Below are 24,529 nucleotides of genomic sequence, written 5' to 3' on the forward strand. Positions count from 1 at the left end.
TGGTCTGGTCAGGAGTCGCTCAGAGCCAAGGAGCCTGACAAACATCTGCTTTTTCCAGGTCTGCACTGGAACAGATTGTCATCCCAAAGGCCCAACATCTGCTCTGCGCAGAGGAACTGTTGTGGTGCTTGCTTGGTGCCAGAGCCTCTTAAAGGCACATTTCCCTGCGAAACGGTGGAGCCTCGCAGCCTGTGCGGTAGCAGAAGCATTTGGATCAGGTTTTTGAAAGGGAAGATTGACTTCCAGTGATTTAACAGGGGTTTACTTCTCAGCTTTTTCTCTGCTTCCTGAAAAATGAAGTGTGGATATAATAAGACTGAATTGACTTTGGTTTTTTGGGTTTCTTTCCCCATGTTTTTCAATAGAGTAGCCCAGAAAGGGCTCATGCAATCAGCTGGAAATGTGTCTTTCATCACAGAATCATAAAATAATTTTGGTTGGAAGGAGACTTTGGAGGGCATCTGGTCCATCTCCTTACCCAGAGCAGGGACAACTTGAACTTGGATCTACCCGAGAAGGGAAATCAAGTGCTCTGGGAAGGAAAAATCTTAAATATGAGAGCTGCACCTGCAACAGTTTTTCTGTATTTTGCCTAATTCTCAGAGCCCAGAGTGACTGCCCTGCTAGAGCAGATCTCCAACAAAATCCACTGCTAAGTTAATTACAAAGATCTCCTGTTGTAACTCACTTTACTAATCCTCAGACAGTTTCAAATTGATTATCTTGGTCTACTCTGGATAAGACAGAAAAATAAGTCCAAATATAATCGAGACTTCATTACAAATTGGAGCACTAGTGACAGTCATGCAGACACGTATTTTACCTTTATTAAATGATAATACTGTTTTACATCGTGTGCTAAAACTATGAAAAAAACCCATGTAACAGCCTCATAATCTGCTTTGTTATTTGGATCTACTAAAACCGATTCTTAGTAACATTCAGATAATGTCCTGGGAAAAAACTGTTTATACCCTCCTTTGATTGAAAACGCCCATATGAAATACACTAGAGCCTAAATATGTTAGATTATAAATGATTGTCGCAGGAGGCTTTAAGCACATAATTGCCTCTTTTAATTTAGTTTTAACGTGGAAAGGAAGAGCGCGCTGCAGAAGCCGCCCGGCGGGACCCGTCCCTCAGCGGGAAGGCGCCGAGGCGGTCGCTCCGTGTGAGAGAAGCCGCTCGCTCCGGCGCGAAAGCCCCCCCGCAGGGGCACGGCCGCGGCGGCCCGTCTCCCCCGCGCACCGCCCTCCCGCTGCGGCCCAGGTAAGCCCGCCCGGCTGCCCCTGCCCGCCGGCGCCGTCCGCGCAGCGCTGGGGCAAGCGTGGCCGCCGGCCTGCGGCTCCCGCCCGTCCCGCCGGGGCCCGTCCCCGCGCGGCGGACGGTTGGCGGCGGGGCGGTGGCTGCTGGGGCGGTGACCGTTAGCCCCGCCCCCCGCCCGCCCGCTGAGGGGCCGCGCGCGCCGTACCCCGCCGGGGGGGCGGGCCGGGCCGGTGCCTGTTCTCCGCACCGCCGGGACAGCGACGCCGAGGCTCCCGGCTTGCTGTCGCCCCGCCATGGCTCCCGGCTCCGAGCGGCTCTTCGACTCCCTGGGACACTTCGGCAGGTACCGGCGCGGCCCCGTCCCGTCCGAGCGGGCTGCGGCCCGCTGCCCCGCGCGCTCGCGCACGCGGGGACTGTCACACCCGCGCTCACGCGTCCCCGCGCGGGGAGCGAGGGACCCCCCCCCCCCCCCCCCACGGGGCAGGGTACGGCGGCTGCCGGCGGAGGGACCCGCGGACACACGGGGGTGACAGAGTGAGACCGCGCCGTGCGTCGCGTGTGCTCGCGGTGCTGCACGTGCGCCGGGGGTTCGCAGGCACAGGGGCGCACGCGCTCGGCGGGGCTGGCACACGCGGGACACGGCGCTGCGCCCCCGGCCACAAACACGCACTACACAGAGGGGCGCTGGCGCCTGTCTTCGCAGCACTGTGCACGCCCCCATATATAGCCCTCCATACATACGCCGTCACCCGTGCGGCGCACACGCGCTATGCACGCACACGTGCTATGCACGCACAGCTGTATATACGCCACGTTCCCATTTGCACCCGCACGCTACTTGTTCACACACAGGCTCGTACGCCTGTAGGCACTGTGCACATTCATATGCGCTGTGCATGCAGTCACGTGTGTTCATGTGTGTGCACTCTTAGACGCTTAACGTTCACACATTTCTTGCACCTGTGAGCGTGCACACGCATGCATACACACATGCCCCAGCCCTGGAGGAGCCCGTGTGCTTCAGGGGTGACGGGAGGGTGCAAGCAGTACGGACAGGAGTATTGCAAGGGGCACAGACAGGCTGTTTCTGCATAGGGGCACAGGCTTGCTGTGCGTGACAGATGGTGTGTTTTTATTGAGGTTGGGCTTACTGCATGTGAAACATGGATATGGAGTATATGTATATATATTTATCGGCAAGAGATTATCTCTATTGGTAAATAGTGTGATGTGTGGTGGCGAGTTTTCCTCAGTGTGGTTTGTGGCTATGATGTGTGCGTAGACAGGCCTGGGTTGGTTAGATGGGATAAACAGATGTGGTGTGTATGCTTCTGTAGCTGTGGATGCAGGGCTGGTATATGAGACTCTGTTTATAGCAGGTAACAGAGAAGAAATGTTTGGCAGGGAAACAATATTTTAGAGGATATGGGGTGTAAGCCTGAGAGGCACACATCCTCACAGTGGGTTCTGTCCTGTACTTCCATGATGCTCTGATCAGTATGGATTTTGCAGGCACATACTCCTCAGAGCAGAATGGAGTTGCAGAACAGCTGGAATAGACCCACATGTCACAGTTTGGCTGCAGGTTCAAGTTGCCGAATTGCAGTGATGTGCTTTCTAGCTGTCAGCCCGGGCTAGCCTAACCCACAGCGCTGATCTCTCTATGGGGGGCAGGCAGGAGCAGCATTTTGAACACAGAGGCAGGAGCAGCATTTTGAACACAGGCTGGGAGCTCTTTTTAATGGTAGAAGTGCATACCTGAACTCTACAGCAGAATATGCTCTTAATATTATGTGCAGGCGGTAGTGGTGGGTATCGATAGCCTATGCAGATGATTAGGATGGAAAGATTTTTTCTTTGCTTAACTGGGACCTATGCTTAAATTACATGTTTGTCTAAGCTGTGACTTACGTTCATATCTATCAGAACAATACCTCATTCATTATCAGTTCTGGGTCAGCAACAAAAATAACCTTGCTCTATGTGAACTTGGAGAGAATTCCTAGCAATCAGTTCCTAGCATCATTTATTTTGCTGTTGCTGTTCTGTCTTGTGTGCTCTTTGTGGAAAGCAGGCACTTGGCACTGGTTACTGAAATAACATGGAAGTAGTTACGTGTAACTACCAAATTAGGTTTCCAACTTGAGAACATTCATCAATACTTTAGATAAAGTCTTCACAACTACTTCTTGCAATTAAAGGCAGAACAATTCTACAGTGATAACCTCACATCCAGGGGCAAGTTTATTTGAGATGCAGTTCAGTAGGAGTTGCTTTAGATTTGGGACCTTTGAGATGAACTGCAGACTACCAAAATTTGTGTAGTCATGTTAGACTTATGGCTGTTCAAGATTTCAAAGACTACATGCTAGAAGTGAGTATGATAGTGGCTTATGGTGAATGCAGCTGTTTAAAAAATGTTGTAAAAACCTCTTTTTAAAATCACCTGATACTGCTAGATAAATGTTCATACTTCATATAAAAAAATCTTGACTTTAACTATGAGGTTAGTTCTGGTTAGTTTTATGCACCATCATGACGCTGACAGATTATCAGTCATTTCTTCAGTTCAGGCAATTCTTATAGGGCCCATATAACCTATGAACTACAAATAGATTCTGTAGATTCGCCGCAGTTGGATTCTGAGCAATCCAAGCATGACTGTTAGTATTTTGAGACTTGTTTGATTTTATTAAAATCTGACAGATGCAGTAAAGAATGGCCAGCTGTTTTTGTGTATATAAATATATACATTGAAAGACTATGTATGCATTATATATATGCGCAGTATATATAATAAGTATGCATTGTATACATGCAATATATATAATATGTAATATATTATATATATAAGAATAATTCATATTTAGATAATATATAAACCTTACACTTCAATTAAGATTGTGAATTTTGCAGAATTGATGTTAACATGGATGCTGACAATATTCTGCTTTCCGTTCGGGCTCTCTTTCAGACGTCTCAGTGATGCTATAGTTCTTACGGGGGTCTTGAGACATGCATGAACAACTGTAAAAATGTAAGGGCTTCTGTATCCTTTGCTGTTAAAGGAGGGCTTGATGCCTGTCTTTGAATTTGGGCATGGGTAGCATCTGTGGCCTATAAATTCAAGCAGGTTGTTTTAAACGTCGTTCTTGAGTCTGTCTCTGGAGCAATGACTGCTCACTCTTGCAGAGGTGAATGAGAAAGAAAAAAAAGAGTCCTGTCTGCCTCAGATGGCCTCATCTTTAATGAGCTGCCAGGCCTTAAAGCTGGCAATTTACCTGCCTTGAACGGTACCCTTCTCCCATCACCTTCTCTGCCCCCTGCCCCTGCCCCAGCCCCTGCCTGCCCACCCAGTCCAGCCGCACAAACCCACCGAGGGGCCTGTCAGGGAGGGAGGAGAGAGTCGGCCGCTGGCCGTGGCTGGCAGGCCCGGTACTGGGCAAGGGGAGACACGGCCAACAGGCATCGCGGTTGGCAGCACAGTGTGTGGGCAGCAGGGAGGCATGCCTTAGGAGCGGGCTGGCTGGCTCATGCTGCCTGCACTTCTAGTTCCCAGGTAAAGTAAAGGACTTCTAATAACTTTAATGACTTTAATCCACCATCAGGACACAGAACTTAATTGCCTGGTAGCTGCTGAGAAACAGGCTATGTATTTTGCAGCTCTGATCCACAGCATGACAAAAGTGCAGAACAGAGACATGATCTAATCAGGAATAGCTGTCTAGAGAGAAATCTGGCAGGGTACCTCTTATCCTAAGTGTGGATGTGAGTAAGGATTTGATTTCCCAGCTGGAATGTCTGGTAGCTATGAGATGCATCTTACATGGTACATAGAGTTTTCTCTGTGATTTACAGTTTTCAAATCTTGGCTTATGCTTAGGTAAAAGCAGGTGGTGAAAATTGTCAGGGAGAGAGGGGAAGTCTGGGTGTCACTGATGCTATTTCCAGGTGTTGTAATGAAATATTTCCAGAATCTTTTGCAAAGTTGGCTTTTGTTTTTGTTTTTTTTTTTAAATACTCTGTCTTTTGCAAAGTTGAGTAAGTTACCCCGATTTTCAAATGCTGATTTTATAAATAATGTATTTACTAGCAGTTAGACTATCTAATAGATTAACAGTGACTGCTCTTTGTCTTTGCTGAAATGTTTGTGTATTTGTTCAGTTTTGAACATCTTTACATTGTTGTTTTACATGAACTTGTTGCCTGGTCAGTGGAGTTGCTATGATTTGGACTTTAGAAGCAACCAATACAAGGGTTAGTAATGGTTGCTGCGAGGGGGAGAGAAGCAGGACAGGCTGCCTGTTTGGATAGGGTGCTCACCTGTTGCAGTCAAACATGGTGTTTAGTAGCGATTAATACACTTACCAGCAGTTTCAACATTTTCTATTAATTTCCCTGGAACTTTTCTGGTGTTCATAAATAGACCAGAGACTATGCTTAACTTTTGAAAAAAAAAATGACTTTTGTAGAGATTCTTTCAATGGACTCTTACAATGCAGACCCTGCCAGTCAGTGCTATAGCAGCAATATTTGAACACAGTGCTAATGCCATTTGTCTTCTCCCTGCCCTGTAGGGCTCTTGGTTCACTTCTAAAATCCTACACCAAAGGGTCTGTCTTTTCACATCTCAGAATGTTTCCAGGCTCCTATTTTAATGCTGATGCCCTTATCCTCTCTCTTGTTTCAAAGCTCACAGCTCTTGTGATCAAATTACGTCTTCTGCAAATTGTGATGTGTACATGTTACTTCCAGGAATTCTTGGGTTTGTATCAAATAACAGAGAGTCCCAAGTATCTCAAGGATTGTGCTTACCATTTTTTTTTCCCACAAAAAGAAAATAAGAATACTTTCAAGCAATGATTTTTCAAACTTAGATATTTTACGGATGTCTTGAAAGGTTCTTCCCCAACAAAAATACATTTTTCAACTAGAAAAGTGTACTTGCTGGACATGCAAAGGAATTGGTTTTCCTTTTCCAAGTTAGTATGGAGAAACAGGCAATCCTCTACAGCATTTGAACAGATGATTAGCTTTAACTTAGAAAATGGAAACATTACAAGCTTTTTCTGAAATACTAATACATTTAGTTGTTTAGCACATCCTACACAAAATTAATATTTTAAAATAATTTAATGTGAATTTCTGTCTAAGCTTTGGGCACTTTCCTGAAGATAAGCGAAATACTGTGGTCTAGAGCTTGTTCTAAAAAAATGTTTTTTCCCCATATACAAGCTACTTTATACAGTGGAAAAGTTTATCACATATCTGTCATTCAGTTTTCAAAACGTATCAGTGGACAGCTGTTTGTGTTTACTGGAATGTGCCAGTAGAAGAATCTCAAATCTAAGTCCTCCTTTGGCTCCTAGTCAGGGGTGGTGTTTGACAGAAACACTTGATAAATGTTCTTCAACTTTATAACTATGCTATATTATAACATCGAGTCAGTTTGTGCTCATCTCAGATGTTCATACAATAAAATAAGTGGACTTGACTGCCTTTCATTCCTCCCCCCCCTCCCCCTTTTTTTTTTTTGGGGGGGGGGCATGTCTGGGTATTTTGCAAAGAGTACTTGATCCTGTTGGTTGTATGGCATCATAATAGCCTTGGAGAAGCAAGTCAAGCCGTGTGTTTTCACAGAACAGACTGTATCAGCTTAAACAAAGATCTTATTATCTATGCCTGACTAGGCAAAAGTAGAAATAGTCTCAAGACTCAGAACCAAAGTTGGGTACTGGCAAGTGCTTGTGGATAATGGTGGCAACACTAGCAGTGTGGTCTGCAAGATGTACTAACAGTATTTGCTGGGATCCAGGTCATGTTGGCGGCAATCTAATGCTGGATCTGCGTAGACAAAAGTGTACTGCATCAGAATGTGCTGGCAACCTCACCCAGCCTGTTTCTGGATTGAAAAAGTAGATTAAAAAGTAATTACACTAATAGAAAAATAACTAAATAAAACCAGGATGAAATTGCACTTGTAGTATCCATTACTTCTCCAAGGCTAAAACCTGCAATACAAGCAACACTCAAAACTAGTAGATCAGTTACAATTTGTAAAACAGCTGCTGAGATTCAACTGCCCCTCTGAAATGTTGGCAACCCCCCAGGGTGGCTTCTAGACAAAGTTGTAGCATGGACATAGTTGTGGCAGTGTGAGGCAGTTATCACACACATCAAGGATGATCAGCTGTTTCATCCCAGAATATTATGGTGTGAATGAAAAGGAAATAATAAGGCACTGCACAGTTTTTTCCCCTGTAATGCAATGCCTGGGCTTGGGATATCACTCCTATAAAAGCTCTGTCAATAATTTTCTCATAATGGTAATGATTTTCAGCAGTACTAAGATATCTCAAAGTTGGAAGGAAATGTTATATAAAAGGGCTTACTCGTGGAAAGTTTGACCAGTTTATTGCATGAAGTGAAGTAATACAAGTGGAAAACAGCATTAAATTTAGAGAATTTTTCTAATGCCCCAGGAGCCTTCAGTAAATGCTGTGAAAATTTCTGTGCTACCATTTTGCTATACACAGCAAGAATGGGACTGAGATATACAGCTGACATTTTATTTAAGGTAGCTTGAGGCATGAAGCTATAGCAGCTGAGCAAGAACATGAGATTCTCAACTTCTGAGAAATATGGAAAAAAAAGCAAGACATAGAAAATATTAAATGAGGTAGCTAAGTCTTGGTTGCAAGGCCAAGACTGGAAAAAGCATGATTTCAAACTGTACAAGACAGAGATTTACAAGGGCTAATAATGATGGTTCATCTGTCAGATTGTCCGTATACTTCAAAAGAAATCTCAGCCATCTTTGAAAAATGCTGAAATACCTAGAGAGCTAATGTACACCTTAATATCATACATTGGCAGCCAAACTATAACGCTCATCTCACTCACAGCAAATGTTCTTTGAAAATCACATGCCATGAAAACGTGGTTTGAGGAATCTATAAGCACCATCCATTGGATCACAGACTGAACCCTTTTCTCAAGAAAAGGTTTTCATTAAGAGGTGAAGTTGTGTTTCCTCTTCCTAATATTTGGAGGCATTACTATTGGGTAACAGCATCAGAGGTGCAGCCTCAGCAGTGGTGCTGAGGCAGGAATACCGGACAAACCCTGGAGAATAGATGGAAAAGGCCTATAAGGCAGCGGGAAGTAGGAAGGAAGTGCCGAAAAGGTGCTTTGAAAAACCGGAAATGATCTCCTGCTCTGTGAAGAGCAATCAGCAGCACACTTTGGATGGAGCTCAGTTCCATTTAGATGTGTTATATCCGTGATGGCCTGGACTTTCCAGTCATATTGTGACTTCTTTCTCCTAAGTTGTGAAAGAAATTTGAAAGTATCTTAAGTTCCTACCTGATAGCTTTGTGTAAGTCTATGCTAGCTGTATGGGGAAATCAGCTGTCCAAATCGAGGCACTAGTGAGCTCATCTCACTTAACCTTACAAGCCTATGGTATAAACTTCAGATATCTGCATTTGTCACCTTGTCAAGGGGGAGAATTAAATCCTTTAAGGGCATGATCCATCTGTCTTACTTTCATTGAGTGATTTAGGACAAGGTAAGTGATGGTGGTGGTTCATCTGTGGTTCCTCACTGCTTGAAAAGAGGATCTAGGTAAGTAGTATGGATGTATATGCATACTGTATACAGTATATTGCATCCAAGTATACAGTATGCATGCAGATTCATTACTTTAAACCTAAATTAACTATTTGCGTACAGTATACATGCAGATTCTGTAAACCTAAGTTAACTATATAAGGCTTAACTAGAAGGCTGGGATGTGGGAAATGCTGCTGGCAGGACACTTTCGGTGTTACATTAGCCAGCATCTCAAGACAATGTGAAGCTGATACCAAGATCCTTGCATGGCTCTGCTGTCAGACATCAAAAAAACCTGTCACATATGCATCAATATGACTGTTACAATGCTTGCTACCTTGTTGACTTTCCATCAGCTATCCTTGCTGTCAGTTCCTTGAATACAGGTAATTCCAGGAAGGACTGATTTAGGTGAACTGTTAAATTGAAAGCTTTAAGATCAGAGAAATAAGAGAGAGATCAAGGCTGTTCTGAAAACATGGAAATCCCAAAGGTATGGAAAGTGAGGGAATAAAACCTGCAACTTCCTGAGAAGGAAAAAGGAAGATTAATGCAATCATTTAGAACTTATGAAGTAGTCAAAAATACATTTTTTCAGCCTTTGAATTGCAAGCATAGATCTCAGCGTCCTTGGTGAAAAATTGGAAAGCATTAGAGGAGGCCCAGAGGAGGGCCAGGAAGATGATCAGAGGGCTGGAGCACCTCTCCTGTGAAGACAGGCTGAGAGAGCTGGGGTTGTTCAGCATGAAGAAGGGAAGGCTCCAGGGAGACCTTACTGCAGCCTTTCAGTACCTAAAGGAGGCCTATAAGAAAGCTGGAGACAGACATTTTAGTAGGGCCTGTAGCGATAGGACAAGGGGTAATGGTTTTAAACTGAAAGATGGTAGCTTTAGGTTAGCTATTAGGAAAAAAATCTTCACTGTGAGGGTGGTGAGACACTGGAACAGGTTGCCCAGAGAAGCTGTGGATGCCCCATCCCTGGAAGTGTTCAAGGCCAGGCTGGATGGGGCTGTGAGCAACCTGGTCTGGTGGAGGGTGTCCCTGCCCATGGCAGGGGCCTGAAAGTAGATCTTTAAGGTCCCTTCCAACCCAAACCATTTTATGATTACTAATAATATTCATTTAGCCCTTGTTCTATGAATAAATATTACCATTTCTGTGATGTAATATTTCATTTGATGGATGTGTGTTTAGTGCTAGAGAGAAAGTCAAATACAAAAGGGAAAACATGAGCAATAATAGATAAGCAATATCTGAAGGCATTCTCTAACACAAAGCCATTTGATATATGGTGAAATTATAGTGATGACACCACATTTCATTTAAATAATTTATATTAATGGCTTATATTCCAGAACAAATTATTTTTCAAATAATCCAAAAAATGGATTTTTTTTCCTGCATCTTTGGAACTAGTTAAGTTAATAGAGCTGGGAAATACCATAAACTTCTTATAGCTCCACCCTTCTGAGGGCAAGAATTTGCTTTAGTCCCAGGGTCAGAGCAACTGGGACCTCATCTCCCTTACAGTTGTATTTTAAGCTTTTCGGAGAACTGTTGTCCTTTGTAGATCAGTGTAGCCAAGCTCAGTTCTGTCTCACCCATTGAAAACAGAGAGGGAATTCGGTACAAAAATAGATTTATGTAGAAGAATCCCAGATGTTCTGATCAGAATCCAGCTGCTTTAATTTATGTAAGGTTAGGAAACAGCATTATTCCAGATTATTCCCTTGTATGAACTACTGTAAGAGAAAGACTCAAGAAAAGAACCTGACAGTACTGTGGAAGTATAAGCAGGTAGAAGAGCATTACAGAATATATTTACTAAGAGGTCAAAGTGCATTCTTAGCCTTGGAAACAGTCAAATCTGTAATTTGCATTTCTTTGTTTTTAATGTAAATTACTTCTATTTTTAACAGTTTAAAGAAAAAGGCAGTAGCATCATATTCCTTGAATGACAGGAGATGAAAAGGTTGCTTTTAACTAAGAAATCAAGAACAATTTAGAATAACTCAGTGTGTTGGTCACAGAAGAGACAAATGACCAATAAAAATAATGAAAATGTATTTTCTTTGGGAAGATCAATAATGGTATTAAGATTTTTGACTTGTCTTCTTTAGAGAGCATGTAGAAAAGCTCTTTGTCCAGTTAAAATGAAAGGCAGTTATGTCACATATTCAAGTTCTATTAAATCAACTTTCGGCATTTCATTCTATTTTATATACTCTACAATGTGTAAATCTCTCTGAGGAGAGAAAACACAAATATTTTTCTTGTCCTGTGAAGACACAGGCTAGCCAAACAAATACCCAAGACTGAAACTGGTAGGGGATATAAATAAACAAAAATTCGACAGAAGTTCATGACCAGGCTGCTAATCAAAACAAAATAAACTCAAAAGCTCTCCAGTGGAATTTAATCATTTAATACAGTCCTATCATCGGGGAGATTCCCATGACCATTTCGGGAGGAAGGGTTGAGGACTTCTAGGCAAAGAGTGGGTTACACATCTGCAATGAAGAGGAACAGTGTGGAGGGAAGGTGAGCTACAAACCTGCAACAGAAGCTGAGAGTCCTCTTGTGCTCAGTAGCATTCTTTTATGTGCATTTAGAGATAACCTGCCTTGCCTTGGAGGAGATGGCCTGTCAGGGATCCTAACCTGGCCGAGCAGGAGCGTGGGTGGGACAGAGTAGCTGAACTTGCAAGAGCCTCTGAACACTGATTATCAGTGTAGACTCCCGAAAAGAGTGGAAGAAGGGAGCATGTCTTACTCCTCTTTGGTGTTCTAACTGATCTTTAACAAAAGTTGGTAGACGTTACAAGCTAGTCTGTTACACAAAGAGAGAAAAGCTGTTGGTGTGGAGGCTGTTTTCCTTTTGAATGTAGAACGTAGCTGATAAATACGGATGTGCAAACGCAAGTTTAATAGAAGACAATACTTAGACCATACCAGACTGTGCATTAAATTGCATCTCTTTCTTCGAGCTGTAGAACTGTAGAATTACAAGTGTAGAATTCTGTACAGGTAGAATTGCAACTTGCTGTGTTCTCTTTGGCAGCAAAGAATCTCTGGCTGAAACCAAGTTACTTTTCCTAAAGTGATACCTTGATTTACGTGTTGACTTTGTCCCAAATTTTAGAAGACAGTATTATCTGACACTTACTTCCCTAAATGTAGATTTTTTTAAAGTGATAATTACTTTTTTTTTTTCAGTGAAATATTCCTAAAAAGCTAGTAGGACAAAGGTGTCTGCTTAAGCTTTCCTGTTTTGCTCTTGATGAAGAGTCACTGTAGTGAAAGTCAGAATTAACAAAAGGACATTGCAAGAGTTGCAAATGGGGCCAGGGAGAGTAAAATGACCCATTATCCAGGTGATGCAATGCTTTTGTAGCCCATAGAAATAGATTAAATCATTGTAATCATATTTGAGGCTGTAAAAGTAGTGCTAGGGATAAAATTATTGCTTATATTAAGGAAGACAGAAACAACAGAGCAACCCAAAATTCCATGACATTTCTGTCAAATATTTACAGAAATGGTGTAAACATAATTTGATCCACAGAGCTAATATTCCTTATTATTTCTAATTGAAAACTTGGAAGATACTAATATGTGTTGGAATGGCTACAGACGTTTGCTGGGAAAGTGATATCCAGTATTCTTAAATTAATTATGCAGATTTCTTACTTGTTTCACCTTTTCCCATGAGAACTTTCAGAAACTTGTAAGAATGAGAAATTTTACAATCATTTTCCAAGCAAGGAGGAATTATATTTCTGATATAGAAATTTAAAGCCTTGGATAGTATGCTTAACAATATGTGTGGCATGGCATGAAGAGAATTTATGTAGACCTCAGACTGAAAATGAGCTGTCTGCATCCAAATCTGCTTAGGTATTACCATGAATAGGAAACAAAACGTTCTTAAAAAACATTATGACAATGGTAAGACCTATTTATTTTGCAAAATAGTCTTTGAAGAATAGATTGTTAGTTGCATGTATTCAATCCACGTATTTGTACCTTCAGCTATACCAGATTCAGAGTTTTGCAATAGAAATATTTAAATAGAGTAACAAATACATAAAAACATAATTAATATGAAAACCAATTAGTTTTATTTCAGGAGTACAGACAGGGGAAAAAAAAAAAGATAAAATAAACCTAACTTCCATAGTTTGAACAAAGTAAATGAAATGTGTCATCAAGGTAAACAGCAGAAAACATCTGATTTCCGAAATGGGAAAAGAAGAATGAAATACAACAGTTTATATATGAAGTACTGCCTATGTCTAGAATTAGATGGAATCTCAATAAAAACATTTAAATTCTATTAGACACTTTACAGATTATGATGTGAAATTATTTGCTTACATAAGCTGATAGAAACACTACAGCATGGAAGAGAATTAAATACCCAGTTTGGATTTGTCCCCAAAAAAGAGGTTGAGCAAAAGAAAGCAGTGTTACCAAAGATACTGGAATTGAGTTTTCCCTGTGAGAAGTAATGCTAGTAATATATCATGCAGACAGAGTACATGCTAATTTTCTAAATGGTTGATATTTATTAAAATGCTCTTTCTGGAATGGGAACATCCAAGTATAGAGCCTGAGGTGTTACTGCTGTTCAAGTGTAACCACTCTGCCATGTTTAGCACTGATCCAAATAATTCCAAAAGAAACCTAAATAACTTAAAACCTGCATGATCATGTTCTTTTTTAATTAAATTACCTGATATATACCATTGACACAGGTAAAGCAGAAAGGACAAGTGGATAACTAGAATGAAACAGACTGACTCCAGCTTTGCCACTGGAAGGCATTGGAATTGCAGTTGCAGTCACAGTGCCTTGTTCCCAAGGCTTGCTGCTCCACTGGTATCTGCTGTAGCCCCAGCTGGAGCTGTGGCCTCGGGTTCAAGGACTGCTTTACTGGTACCAGTATGGGTGCAAATGTACCAGAATTCCAAAAAATTATTTCATACTGATTTTGATATTTAAACAAAAGGCTGACCAGAAGAAAGGTAGAAATTAATGTGCACCATTTAATGTTTGACCGTTGTTTTTAGTGGTAATTTTAAATGTCCACTTCTTTTCTCCCTATTGGTGCTTTATTTCTACTATTATAAGATAGAAAATACAAATATGTGAAGGGGAAAACCTGCATTTTCTCCTTGCAGCAAGCAAGCAAGAAGTTTGTGTGGCATTTGTTGTGCAGGCAGGTTTTGTAGATCTCTCTGTTCACTAGATAATCCATCTGTAGATGGATCCCTCCATGGCAGGTTATCTTCCTTTCACCTATGGAGCCTAGAGTATGGTGCAAGAGCTGTGCTAACCTATAATGTTGCCCAGCTGTTGCAAGTCCATTGTTGACTTCTCCAGATCCCTTGTAGTTTACACATGCAGAAAAGCTTGTGGATATAGCTCCAGCGATGAAATAGTTACCGCTCCCAGCAATGTGTTCCCCCTCAACCAGAAGTTACTTTCACAGTAAAGTCAGTAGTGGAATATGTGTGTGTAGCTTGGTTGTTTGAGTGCAAATCCAGAGCCTTTGTGTCTAGGCCAGTTCCTCTGTCAGTTGGACCAGGAGGTTGGGCGTTGGGCTGAACGGGCTGAGCCGTGAACATACTGTCCTGGCTGGCTCTCCCCGGGGGCAGTAATCCTTGGCACAGCAGCAGCAAGGAACACTGAGCACCTTCAATGGCAGCTGCCCTTTCTGCTGTGTGTGGCTGCCTGCAGATGAAAGCTATGCTGCTAAACTGTTGAAAACCAGTAACGTTTACCAGCTGGATTATTTAGTCACAAGTGATGACAGAAACATAATGTGCCTGACTTAGTCAGAACCAAAGAACTGTGCCATTAATGGGGGAGGAGTATTTGAAAAGTACGGGCCCTAATTCTGTTGGTTGAATTAGCACTAATTCTTGATTTTTACAGTGAAGTTGCTTTCTTCATTTAAGCTGTTATATCAAATGTGCAGTAATGAGCAGCCAACTAATTCTTCTTCTTGACCCTGATGAACAACTGCTGAGCTTGTCTTAATCAAAGGGAAACATGCATAGTAAGTTTAATGGGATAGAAGTGTTACAATTCTTCAGAGAATCATTTTTAAACGATTCTAAGAATTATTTTGTAAGTGTCTGTTGTTGGGTGACTGCATGTTGATGCACACATTGTCACCAGTGATGATACATAATTCCTGGGGCCTTTCTGATCCCTATAGACTTTCTTATTCCTGTTGCATCTGTGCTGTTGGTACATTTAAAATGGATATCCAACACAGCATCTGCTGCCTCTGCAAATAAATTCTGGAAGTAACCATCTTGGCTGAGACCAAGTCTTAGCATAGTTTAAACTGCCTTTAGGAGGGAAGGAAGTTTACATGTCACACTTTTAGTAAGTCAAATAAGGCCGTGTCTGTTCTATGTTTCAGGTTGCTTCCAAATCCACATCTCTGCACCACAGCAAAAATACTGCTCCTAGGTCTCATTCAGCTCCTTTCCTCTCAAAAAAAAAATAAATGTGTAAGGGCAAGTGCATCACAGCTTTTTGGTTTAGAGTGGAAAGAATGCTGAATGGCTTTTCTCACATTAAAAAAAAACAACCAGGGTGGAATACAGAGGTGAAAGTGGTTACTTGAACACAAAGTCTTTCAGAAATAGTAAATATCTGGAAATTTCTTTCCACTGAAGCCATCCTGTTGAGTCTGCACAGCACAACAAAAACATACTGTGTTTTCTGACTAAGCAATTTGCTAACAACATGGTTGAAACGACAAACAGTAAAAATAGCTCTTGTAAAACCTGTGAAATTGCACAAGTCTTTTGCTAATCACAGAACAAGCCTTGTGACTCTACGCTACACTAAAAGAATTTTAAAATTTTTATATTAGCTTTTGATGAGTATCTAGTAATTTCCCTTTCCTCTCTTTGATGAACAGTCAAGGAAACAAATATCAGAAACATATTTTATTTAACATAAAATTAGTGTTTAACACCAAGTTTCAGCCCTGCTATGCACTGCAATAACTGACAGTGGTAAAAATACTTGGAGGCTGGGGAATTATTCTCTAACATACATGCAACAATGTCCATTTTAGGTATTTTTGCATGCCAGATGTAGCACTTTTCAAATAGAGTGGTGCTGACTATTTGCATGGATGCAATATCAATTGGATCAAGCAACTAATCTGGCTTGGTTTATTATTTTTAATCATCATTTATTTTGACTTTTTTTTTTCAAGTTAGATCCATTTCCCAGATAAAATTCACAGTGGTCCCACAAAAAGTAGCACCGCAACTGAGGATAGAGTGCACTATGTCTCAGGGGAAGAGTAAACAGTGGGAAAGGAGAAGGGAGAAAATATCTCGGAGATCTTACAGTGTCACAGAGATGTTGCATCATGAGACTACAGCCAGAACGACAGTGGTCTGAGATCTAGTTCATTATCTTTATGGAAGAATATTTCTTCAGATACTGACATTATGATACTATCAGTTGCTTTTCTTACTGGTGAGATGTTAAAACTTGTGCAGAGGAGTTAGAAAACTTAAAAGTCTTTTTTACTATAAGCTGTAAACTGAAAAAAGAATAACTGGGAAGAAATTTGATGGAACTATTTTAAGAAAGACTGCAACATTTTCATGTTGTGTCTTGCTCAAGCTTTTGTGAAGACAGTTTTATGCTCATTTGACTTCTGGCATGCATTAAGCATCTCTATACCAGAGCAGTAACCTACAAAGTCTTCTTGACTTCTATATTTGACACTCCTGGCAAGAGTGGCGAAATGTACTTGCCAAACAATTATCTCCCATGGCATGTCACTGAAGAGATGGAAAAACACTGAGAGAGATTATCATACCTTTTAGGACAGTCATCATGTTCACAGATCTTAAAAAATGCAAAAAGTGTGTTTTTAGAAAGAAAAAAAAGTGAAATAGGTTATTAAAAACTACTGTTTGCAACAATATGTTATATAATCTGATGTGTGCTTGTGAAGATAACTGACATGTAAAATACCCTTGCTAAAAGCTGCCCTTTTTGAGATCAGTCAAGAAAAATAGATCACAGACTTTGCTTTCTTTTGGTGAATTTCAAGCATATTTATTGCTACTGCAATGATGTGTTCTTACTATTTGGTGCATGAGCAGCAGTATTTCTAACTTCAGGGAAATTTAACTTTTGAAATGGAGTTCGGTGAGGTTACTTTAAGGATTACATTATGTTTGTCTGCAATAGAGAGATTTAAGCATAGTAATAAAGGAGTTTCTTATCAATCCAGTGTTCTTAAATTCAGAATTTGGGAGAAAAGTTAATAATTTACAAGTAGGTAGGTAGCAAGGACAGCATAGACTTTAAGCTGCACCTCAGGATCAGTGAAGTGTTTGACGTGTATACGTTCTGGTGTGACCTCCTGCCCCAGCACAGCCTGCTGCAGGGGCTGCTCCAGGCTTCCCGAGCAGGAGCAGCAGTGGTCCCCCAGCACCAAGGCCTCCTACAAAGAGGAGAAACTGCTCAGCTGTCACGTGAGCATGGGCCAAGAAGCAGCCCCAGGGTTTTAAGATTGGGAAGAGCATTGACAAGGCCACCACAAAAGGGCTGAGATAAAACTCATGCACCAAAGGTCCAAAGGGAGTGATCCCAGGCTAGCAATAGAGCAGGCAGCAGCTTTATGTTCTCGTCACTCAGCACTGTTTGCTGCCGCAACCTCTGTTCCAGCAAACCTGTGTCTACCATGAGGCTGGGCCTGGATCTTCCTCTGTCCCTTTTCAATCTTCAGCTGTTCTGGAAAACCAAGTTCAATGCATCTATAGTATTCTCCCATGCCAAGTATCATCCTTCCTGCATACATTTCATGCTTTCTGTATGTTGTCACTAATGGCCTAATTAATTCCTTTTTGGTGACTATGCCAGTTAACAAATTTCCTGACCTCTGCGCAACTGATCTTTCTAGAAGAAAAGCTCTTTCTACCCGAAAAGCTCTTTCTACCCACAGGAGATTCTCAGCAACTCGTAAGGTTGGGCTTTTCAGTCTAGCATCAGTCGTGATGATGTTACAACACTACTGTAGTTGGCAATGAATTTTGCCTTCATAGAAAAAGAGGGCTTTCAGGATATTTCTTGTGTGGTTTTTATATATATACATACACAGAGAGAGTCTTAGCTAGCCCATTGTGGAATTTTACTGGAGAGAGCGGTAGATAGTTTATACAGCCAGGGGAGCAGCCTGTTAATGTGGTGTGGGATGCCTTCAGCCACTGGTGCTGCCAGACACTTCTCTAACTTCGTATCAGGCTTTATTCTCCCCTATTCCTGGTCCACAGCTTTTTTATTGAGCAGTTAGAGGTTAAAAACTGCAGTGCAATCCATCCTGCAGGATTCTACAACAACATGGCCATTTTGCTGCAAAAACATGCTTTCCTGTTCTTAAACAAAGTCATAAACAGCATAAATTATGTCTATTACTGTATGTCTGACATTCTGTTTGAATTCTTGTGTTTGCTTAGTGTAAATGATGCGAATTGGGTAAGAAAAATCGTGATAATAGAGAGTCGATTTCTTCATTGGAACTGAGTAAGATCTTCATAACATTGAAAATGGAAGAACGTTTTTACAAGGATCAGTTCTAGTTTTAAGTTAAACTCTTGAAAGATGGGTGAAATATGGCATGACACAGATACTTCTTTAAAATAAATCCTTTATTGCTTTTTATAGAGGTGGAAATTGTTCTATAGGACACAAAAAATGGGGAAAGGATAAGGGACTAATTTATATAGTTTTAGAAAGTAACTGGAGAGGGATAACTGATAATTCTGTGCAACAAAGTGCTAAAAGACAAGGAAAATTTATTCAAGGTTGCACAAGGATGTTTTATAAGCTGTTAATAGTTTTACACTGGAAAGGGGGACATCAAGATTAGATTTAATGAGAAACTTTCCAAAAGAAAGATTTGACAGTGGAGCAGTCTGTCAGAATGGTTATTGAAGTATGATCACAAGAAGTTCAGGAAGACATAAGATAAAACTCCCAGGGGAGCAGTTAGTGCAGAGATTAGCTAGACCTGATCCAACTCATAGCTCTGGTGATGCTCTTGGGATTTGTTTTTTTTTAAAAATAACGTAGTGCATTGGTCATACCATCTTCTCAGTCTGTTTGCTTAAAAGTTGTTACCTTTTTTCAAGCATCTCAAACAAGAAAGGGCATAAATATATTTTTCCTGCTCACTCTTACTGGGTAGAAGAGAAATGATGAACCTGATATTTCTTGTGCTGTGAGACCTAATTAGGGAACTCAAGAAGAATGTGTGGCAGTTTGAAATTATTTCATTCTTCCTCTGTCTGGGAAATACAAACTGGGCTATCTAACACTGCACTTTCCTGATGAATAATGACAGATACTGCAAATACTGGGGATTGTGCTTCCAAGTATGCCACTTTTTATTAGCTGGTAGAAGATGTAACTGCACAGCTTGTAGGGGTTTAATTTGCTAATTTGCTAGAGGTCTTCTAGTTCTGATGTCAGTCATTCTGTGTACTGCAACAATAGCCCAAGTTGTTGAATTTGGTCTTGCTCTCCTATTTTTAAAATAACTTTGTGTCTTTTGATGGTAACAGTTAAAATGAAATTAGAGAAGAGCTGAAAAATGTTGTTGACCGTATTTGTCTGCATTACTGGGGTGACAAAGAGTACATTTTGGAGTAACCTTTGTCTTTTTGTGGTCCAAGGTAGCCCAAAAGCCTTTCAGAGCTGTTTTAGCCTTGCTTTGATTTACGGCTAGCTACTTAGACCTCAAGAAGCTGTTCTGTTGAGAGGGGATTGGCAGACTTAAGGCATGCTGTGGTTAAGTTCAGTTTCTCTTGACCATATCTCTCACGAGGTTTGTTGGGGAAGAGCAGCATGGCACCTGTGTGAGGATTGCCTTGCAATGTCTTCAAGAGGGAAGTGGAGCCAGCTTTTGAACTGCCATGGTGGGCTTAGCAATTCAACCCTCTCCTCAGACTGCTATGGGAAAGTCAACAGAACTGTTGTCAAGAGAAAGAGGGATAGACAGTGCTGCATCTGAACAGCAACAGTGCTATTGGAAAGGCAGGATAGGCAACTGGGTCTACATTTACCAAGGAAGGAAATGAGAACCACAAGATAAAAGGCAGAGGAGAATGAGGATGATGAATGGAGTTAGGTTATACAAGAGAACTGTTTAATTGGAAAAGCTAATTGGACATGAAGGCAATGTATCCAACAAATTCCATTTAAATACTTTGGTTATAGATAGTTCAGAATTCATTAGAAATTGTGATGATAGATGATTTAAAAGTACTAGGCTAAGTACTGTTGCATTCTTTATTATGGGAATTAAAGGCTATATTAGATACATTTTGGAGAGGAGTGATGTAGAAGTCACATTTGCTAGGGGATTGGAATTGCTCTGACTTTTCCCACAAGACATTTCAAGGCAATTGTTTTTTAGGCATCATTTCCTATAACTTCAGCAGAGATAGCCTCTGGCAATTTAAAAAAAATGCTGCTTTTTGTTTCATACTATCAAGACCCACCACATGCTGCAGGACGGGTGTATATAAGGCTCATTGAATGCTTCTTCAAATTAGTGCAATTGATTGGTCTTCAGGAAATAAAAAGTGGAGGAGAAACCAAAGCTGTGTTGTCTTTTTCTGAACAGACATTGTATTAGTTACGTGCATAATTTTAACATTTAATTGAGGAAAAGACTCCTTATGCTTAGATTGTCAGAAACTGTCTACAATTTGCAGTGATACTACGGTTCACTGCAAGTTTTTCAACATTCAGAATGCATGTGCAATTTATATACAAAGATTTACTTGCACCTCAAGCATGTTTTAAAAGCTTTTAAAATGCCAAAATTCAGCCTATGCATGAAATATTCTTTTACCATGTTTTCTTTATGATACAATCTTTAATGGATAACTGCACACCCTGTTTAAGCCAAACCCCAACCCTGTTTACAGTTATGTTTTGATACAAAACATTTCACACTGTTCAGATTCTATCTTCCACTACATGTGTCTCCGTGTATTCTCTCTTTATCTACTGAAGGCAATAGAGATGGAAGATAGATGGAATACAGTTACATAGATACAATTAGGTGAAATGAAGGGTGTAATGTGGTTGGTTTGTTTTATTTGATGTGCATATCTCTATCCCTCAGAACCTGAGGTTGCAACATTTTGGGTTTTTTCTAAACCATTCAAGTAATCCAAAGCCTTATTTTGAGGGGATGTACTACAAAGAATTGGAGGGTGGAAGGTTGCTTCAAACAAAGTGGTTACGTTCAGAATTGTTTTTTTAAAATGATCTTCTCTGTGTATGGCTAAACACATGATGAAGAGGAACATTTATTTCCTGACAATAGATTCTGTGGATCTTCTCTCATCTTTGGTCTCTTGCAGGGCTTAGCTAATATTGAAGCAGCACTATTAGAGACTCTAATGATGTCTCTATATACCGATCCCAGAAAAATAATTATGGTTTGTTTTTTTTCCATGTATAGAGGGGCTTTTCTTCAGTAAACTTTTTTCTTTCCCTTTACAGATTTCAAGCATTTGTTTATTTTGCATCTGTCTTTCAAGCTATGTCATGTGGTATCCATTACTTAGCATCTGTGTTCATGGCTGTTACCCCTAACTTTGTATGTGGGATCCCTGGAAATGTGAGTAGTGTTCTTTTATACAACTCCTCTGAATCAAGTTTAGAGGACATCTGGACACTATGGACATCAACAGAAGATTACATTGTAGTCCAGCTGGAAAATGGAGAAATTTGGGAACTTAACCAATGCAGCAGGTCCAAACGAGAAGTCAGTTTGGATCTGGCATATGAATACAATGCCAACAAGTCCTTATTTTCTTGTTCTGATGGATTTCTCTATGATGACACAAAGTGGAAAAGCACTGTTGTTACACAGTGGGATCTGGTCTGTGACCGAGAATGGCTTGCAAAATTAATCCAGCCTACATTCATGCTTGGAGTCTTGATTGGAGCAGTGATTTTTGGTGACATTGCTGACAGGTAAAGTGCTATCCTCTGAAAACTGTAGCTTCAGACTGCAGTAACTCCACATGTATCTACCTGTTTTGTTGTGCTCGTTCATTGTGTAGTCATAATTATGTATGCACAGGTCAGGAGGTCTGGTTATTGTTTTGTTCACAAATGCATTTAACTCAATTTCTTTTCCTAATAGCAAGTACTAATTTTTAAATGTACTCGCAAATCATTCGCTTTTAGAGTTTTTTTCCTACTTGATATCATCCATTCTTCTAGGCCTTGATCTCTCAAATTGCTCTGTACAGCTCGTATTTGCCCTTAGATTTTTTTTTATTATTATTTTTCCACAGGAACAGAAATAGTTAGTAATAGCAACAGTAAACCTGGGAGTAGATTTTCACCGCATTTTCCATGAGGAGAGATTCCTCATGGAAACACAGATTTTTATTTCTGGATGTGATAGAGAGCTGAAGGGCTACTGGAAGGTTAAAAACACCATGTATTTTAAAATCACAAACTTCCTAACCTTTGTCATGAATACAGCTCTGTGGGGCTGATGCAGAGGCTTTCAGGGTTTGATCAGACCCCACATTCTTAAACACTTATACACTGTTTTTTCTTGCTGTCCAGTTGTAGTTTTTCCCTGAACGGTTAGCTCAAACTTCAGTCTCTTGAAGGTTAGTACAGATAGGAGGAAAAATGGTTGTCAGTGAGCTGTGCTGTAGTTTCACTTATTTACTAGCACGTACAACGTTCTGTTTGAGCATGAGGAGAGTCAGTCTGTGGAGGTACTCAGCCCAAGCAGTCCTTTGCTCACGATGCCAAGGCTGTCCTTCAGCCCACTCCCCTCCGACACTTCTTCCCTGGATGTTATCTCAGATCACATACTGAGGTCCAGCATCAGAGCTGGACTCAGAAGCAACAGTAAGATCCAGGATTTATGTCAGTATCCTGTTTTCTCTCTCAACAGAAACACATGTATTTCTACCTCAGAAGGATGCCCAGCCATGCCTTTCTATCCGTATGAGAGTCAAATGCCTAAGCTATGTTGTAATTGGTTTCGTCTCAGGCAATTTTTGTACCTGTGTTTTGCTTTGAAGGGTAGTTTAGTGTTATTTATCTCTTTCCATAAAGGAGCTTGTTGATTAACAGCTCTGTTAGGTAGAGGGTTACATTTTATCCCACAGTTAACAGTATAAGCAGAAAAAGGAGACCAAGCATATTGTTTTCTGATTTTCCTTTGTTAGCACGACACTATGGTGTGACAGTTACGACATGGGAATGCAAAAATAAAGATGATTTTTTTTTTTTAATTTGGCTTTTAAAACACATGGAATCAATCCTGCCTCCTAATCCAAGGTTTTCTAAAACTGTATTTAATACAAAACCAGAATATAATGCCAACATTTGTTCTGCATCCCTTTAAATAATTCATAGTTTTATTAATTAATACTCAGACATTATTTATAAGGTTATGATCATACTGTTCTCATTTCCATTAATTCAAGCCATGGACAGACAGTTAAGGTAGTACACACATTCTGAGTTGCAGATTTACAACTGTAGATTTTACAGCTGAAACTGATTATTTTCTGACACATCCTGGCTGGTGGGAAATAAGTTTGTGGATTCCTCCCATTCCCAGTTAACAGATTTCTCAACAGAAGAGCTCCGACAGCTAGGAATCACTAGGATCTCTTCAGACAGGGGGCAGAGACCAAATGTGCATGACTCCAGCTCAAGGCTGGAGAAAAATAGTTGGTTTCATGTCGTACCAAATACTCACGGAGAAAAACCAACAAATGAGCCCACACCCCTGAAAGTCCTCAAACCCTCTGTCTAAACATGATATCCACATCCATGAGAAGCTATTTGCAGTGGAGTAGATAATGAGTCCAAGAGGATATTGTCGGGGAAGAAAAGTGGTTCCACACATGTTGTATTACAGAACATTTGTAGCTAGAATATAATCCTCCATGGAGTCTTGTAGATCTGTTGCCGATCCCCAGGTGAGCTTTGTGTTGGTAGCATATGCTGACTTGTTTAAGGACAACTGGCTCTACTTGGTATATTTTCTTCTTGAGATACCAGAAGAAGATAAACAAATAGAACTTCCTTTTTACTAAATGCCCTTCTTTTATGATGGGAATTACTATGTTGTTGATGGGAAGCTAGTATTTGACGTGATTTTTTTTGCTGTTAGTATGCTAGCTTCCTGGATTTCTGTGTTTGCATATACATGCATGTGTGCTGTGATGCAATCAGAAAAATCAAGGAAACTATGTAATTGTCATTTATTAGATAATTTAAATAACTGGACAAAGATATGTTACAGAAGCTTTTCATTACTATCCAAATCGGTTGTTACTTTGGCAAGAGGTGGCATGTGTGTTATCACAGCTAACTTCTGTTAGACAATATTAAATACATGTTACTTAATACGAAATATCTCAAAAAGCAAGTCTTACCTACTGTCCTCATACATAAGACAAGAGTAAACTTGCAGATTAGTTATGTAGAAGTTAAACTTGGAACTGGAGGTGAACATATGTAATGCACACTTCTGCACGTTGCTTCTAGCCAAGAATTGTGAAATGGAAGTTCTGTTGTTCATAGGAACTTCCTTT

General features: G+C 40.6%; 1 protein-coding gene across 6 annotated transcripts in view; it reads left to right on the forward strand.

Moving 5' to 3' along the window:
• Window positions 1–921: 921 nt before the first annotated feature.
• SLC22A16 (solute carrier family 22 member 16) overlaps window positions 922–24,529 on the forward strand; it is a 35,637-nt gene continuing 12,029 nt past the window's right edge. For 5 of the 6 annotated variants that reach the window (XM_080388175.1, XM_080388180.1, XM_080388178.1 and 2 more), the window contains exons 1-2: window positions 922–1,609; window positions 21,450–21,926. In XM_080388175.1, the coding sequence (XP_080244301.1) occupies window positions 1,560–1,609; window positions 21,450–21,926 (527 nt within the window). In that variant the 5' untranslated portion in view covers window positions 922–1,559. Of the gene's footprint in view, window positions 1,610–2,970; window positions 3,641–21,449; window positions 21,927–24,529 lie in introns of those variants that run through there. The other variant, XM_080388176.1, reaches the window with a different exon arrangement.

This window comes from Falco punctatus, assembly GCF_963210335.1.
Source record: "Falco punctatus genome assembly, chromosome: 5".
In the NCBI taxonomy this organism is placed as follows: domain Eukaryota; kingdom Metazoa; phylum Chordata; class Aves; order Falconiformes; family Falconidae; genus Falco; species Falco punctatus.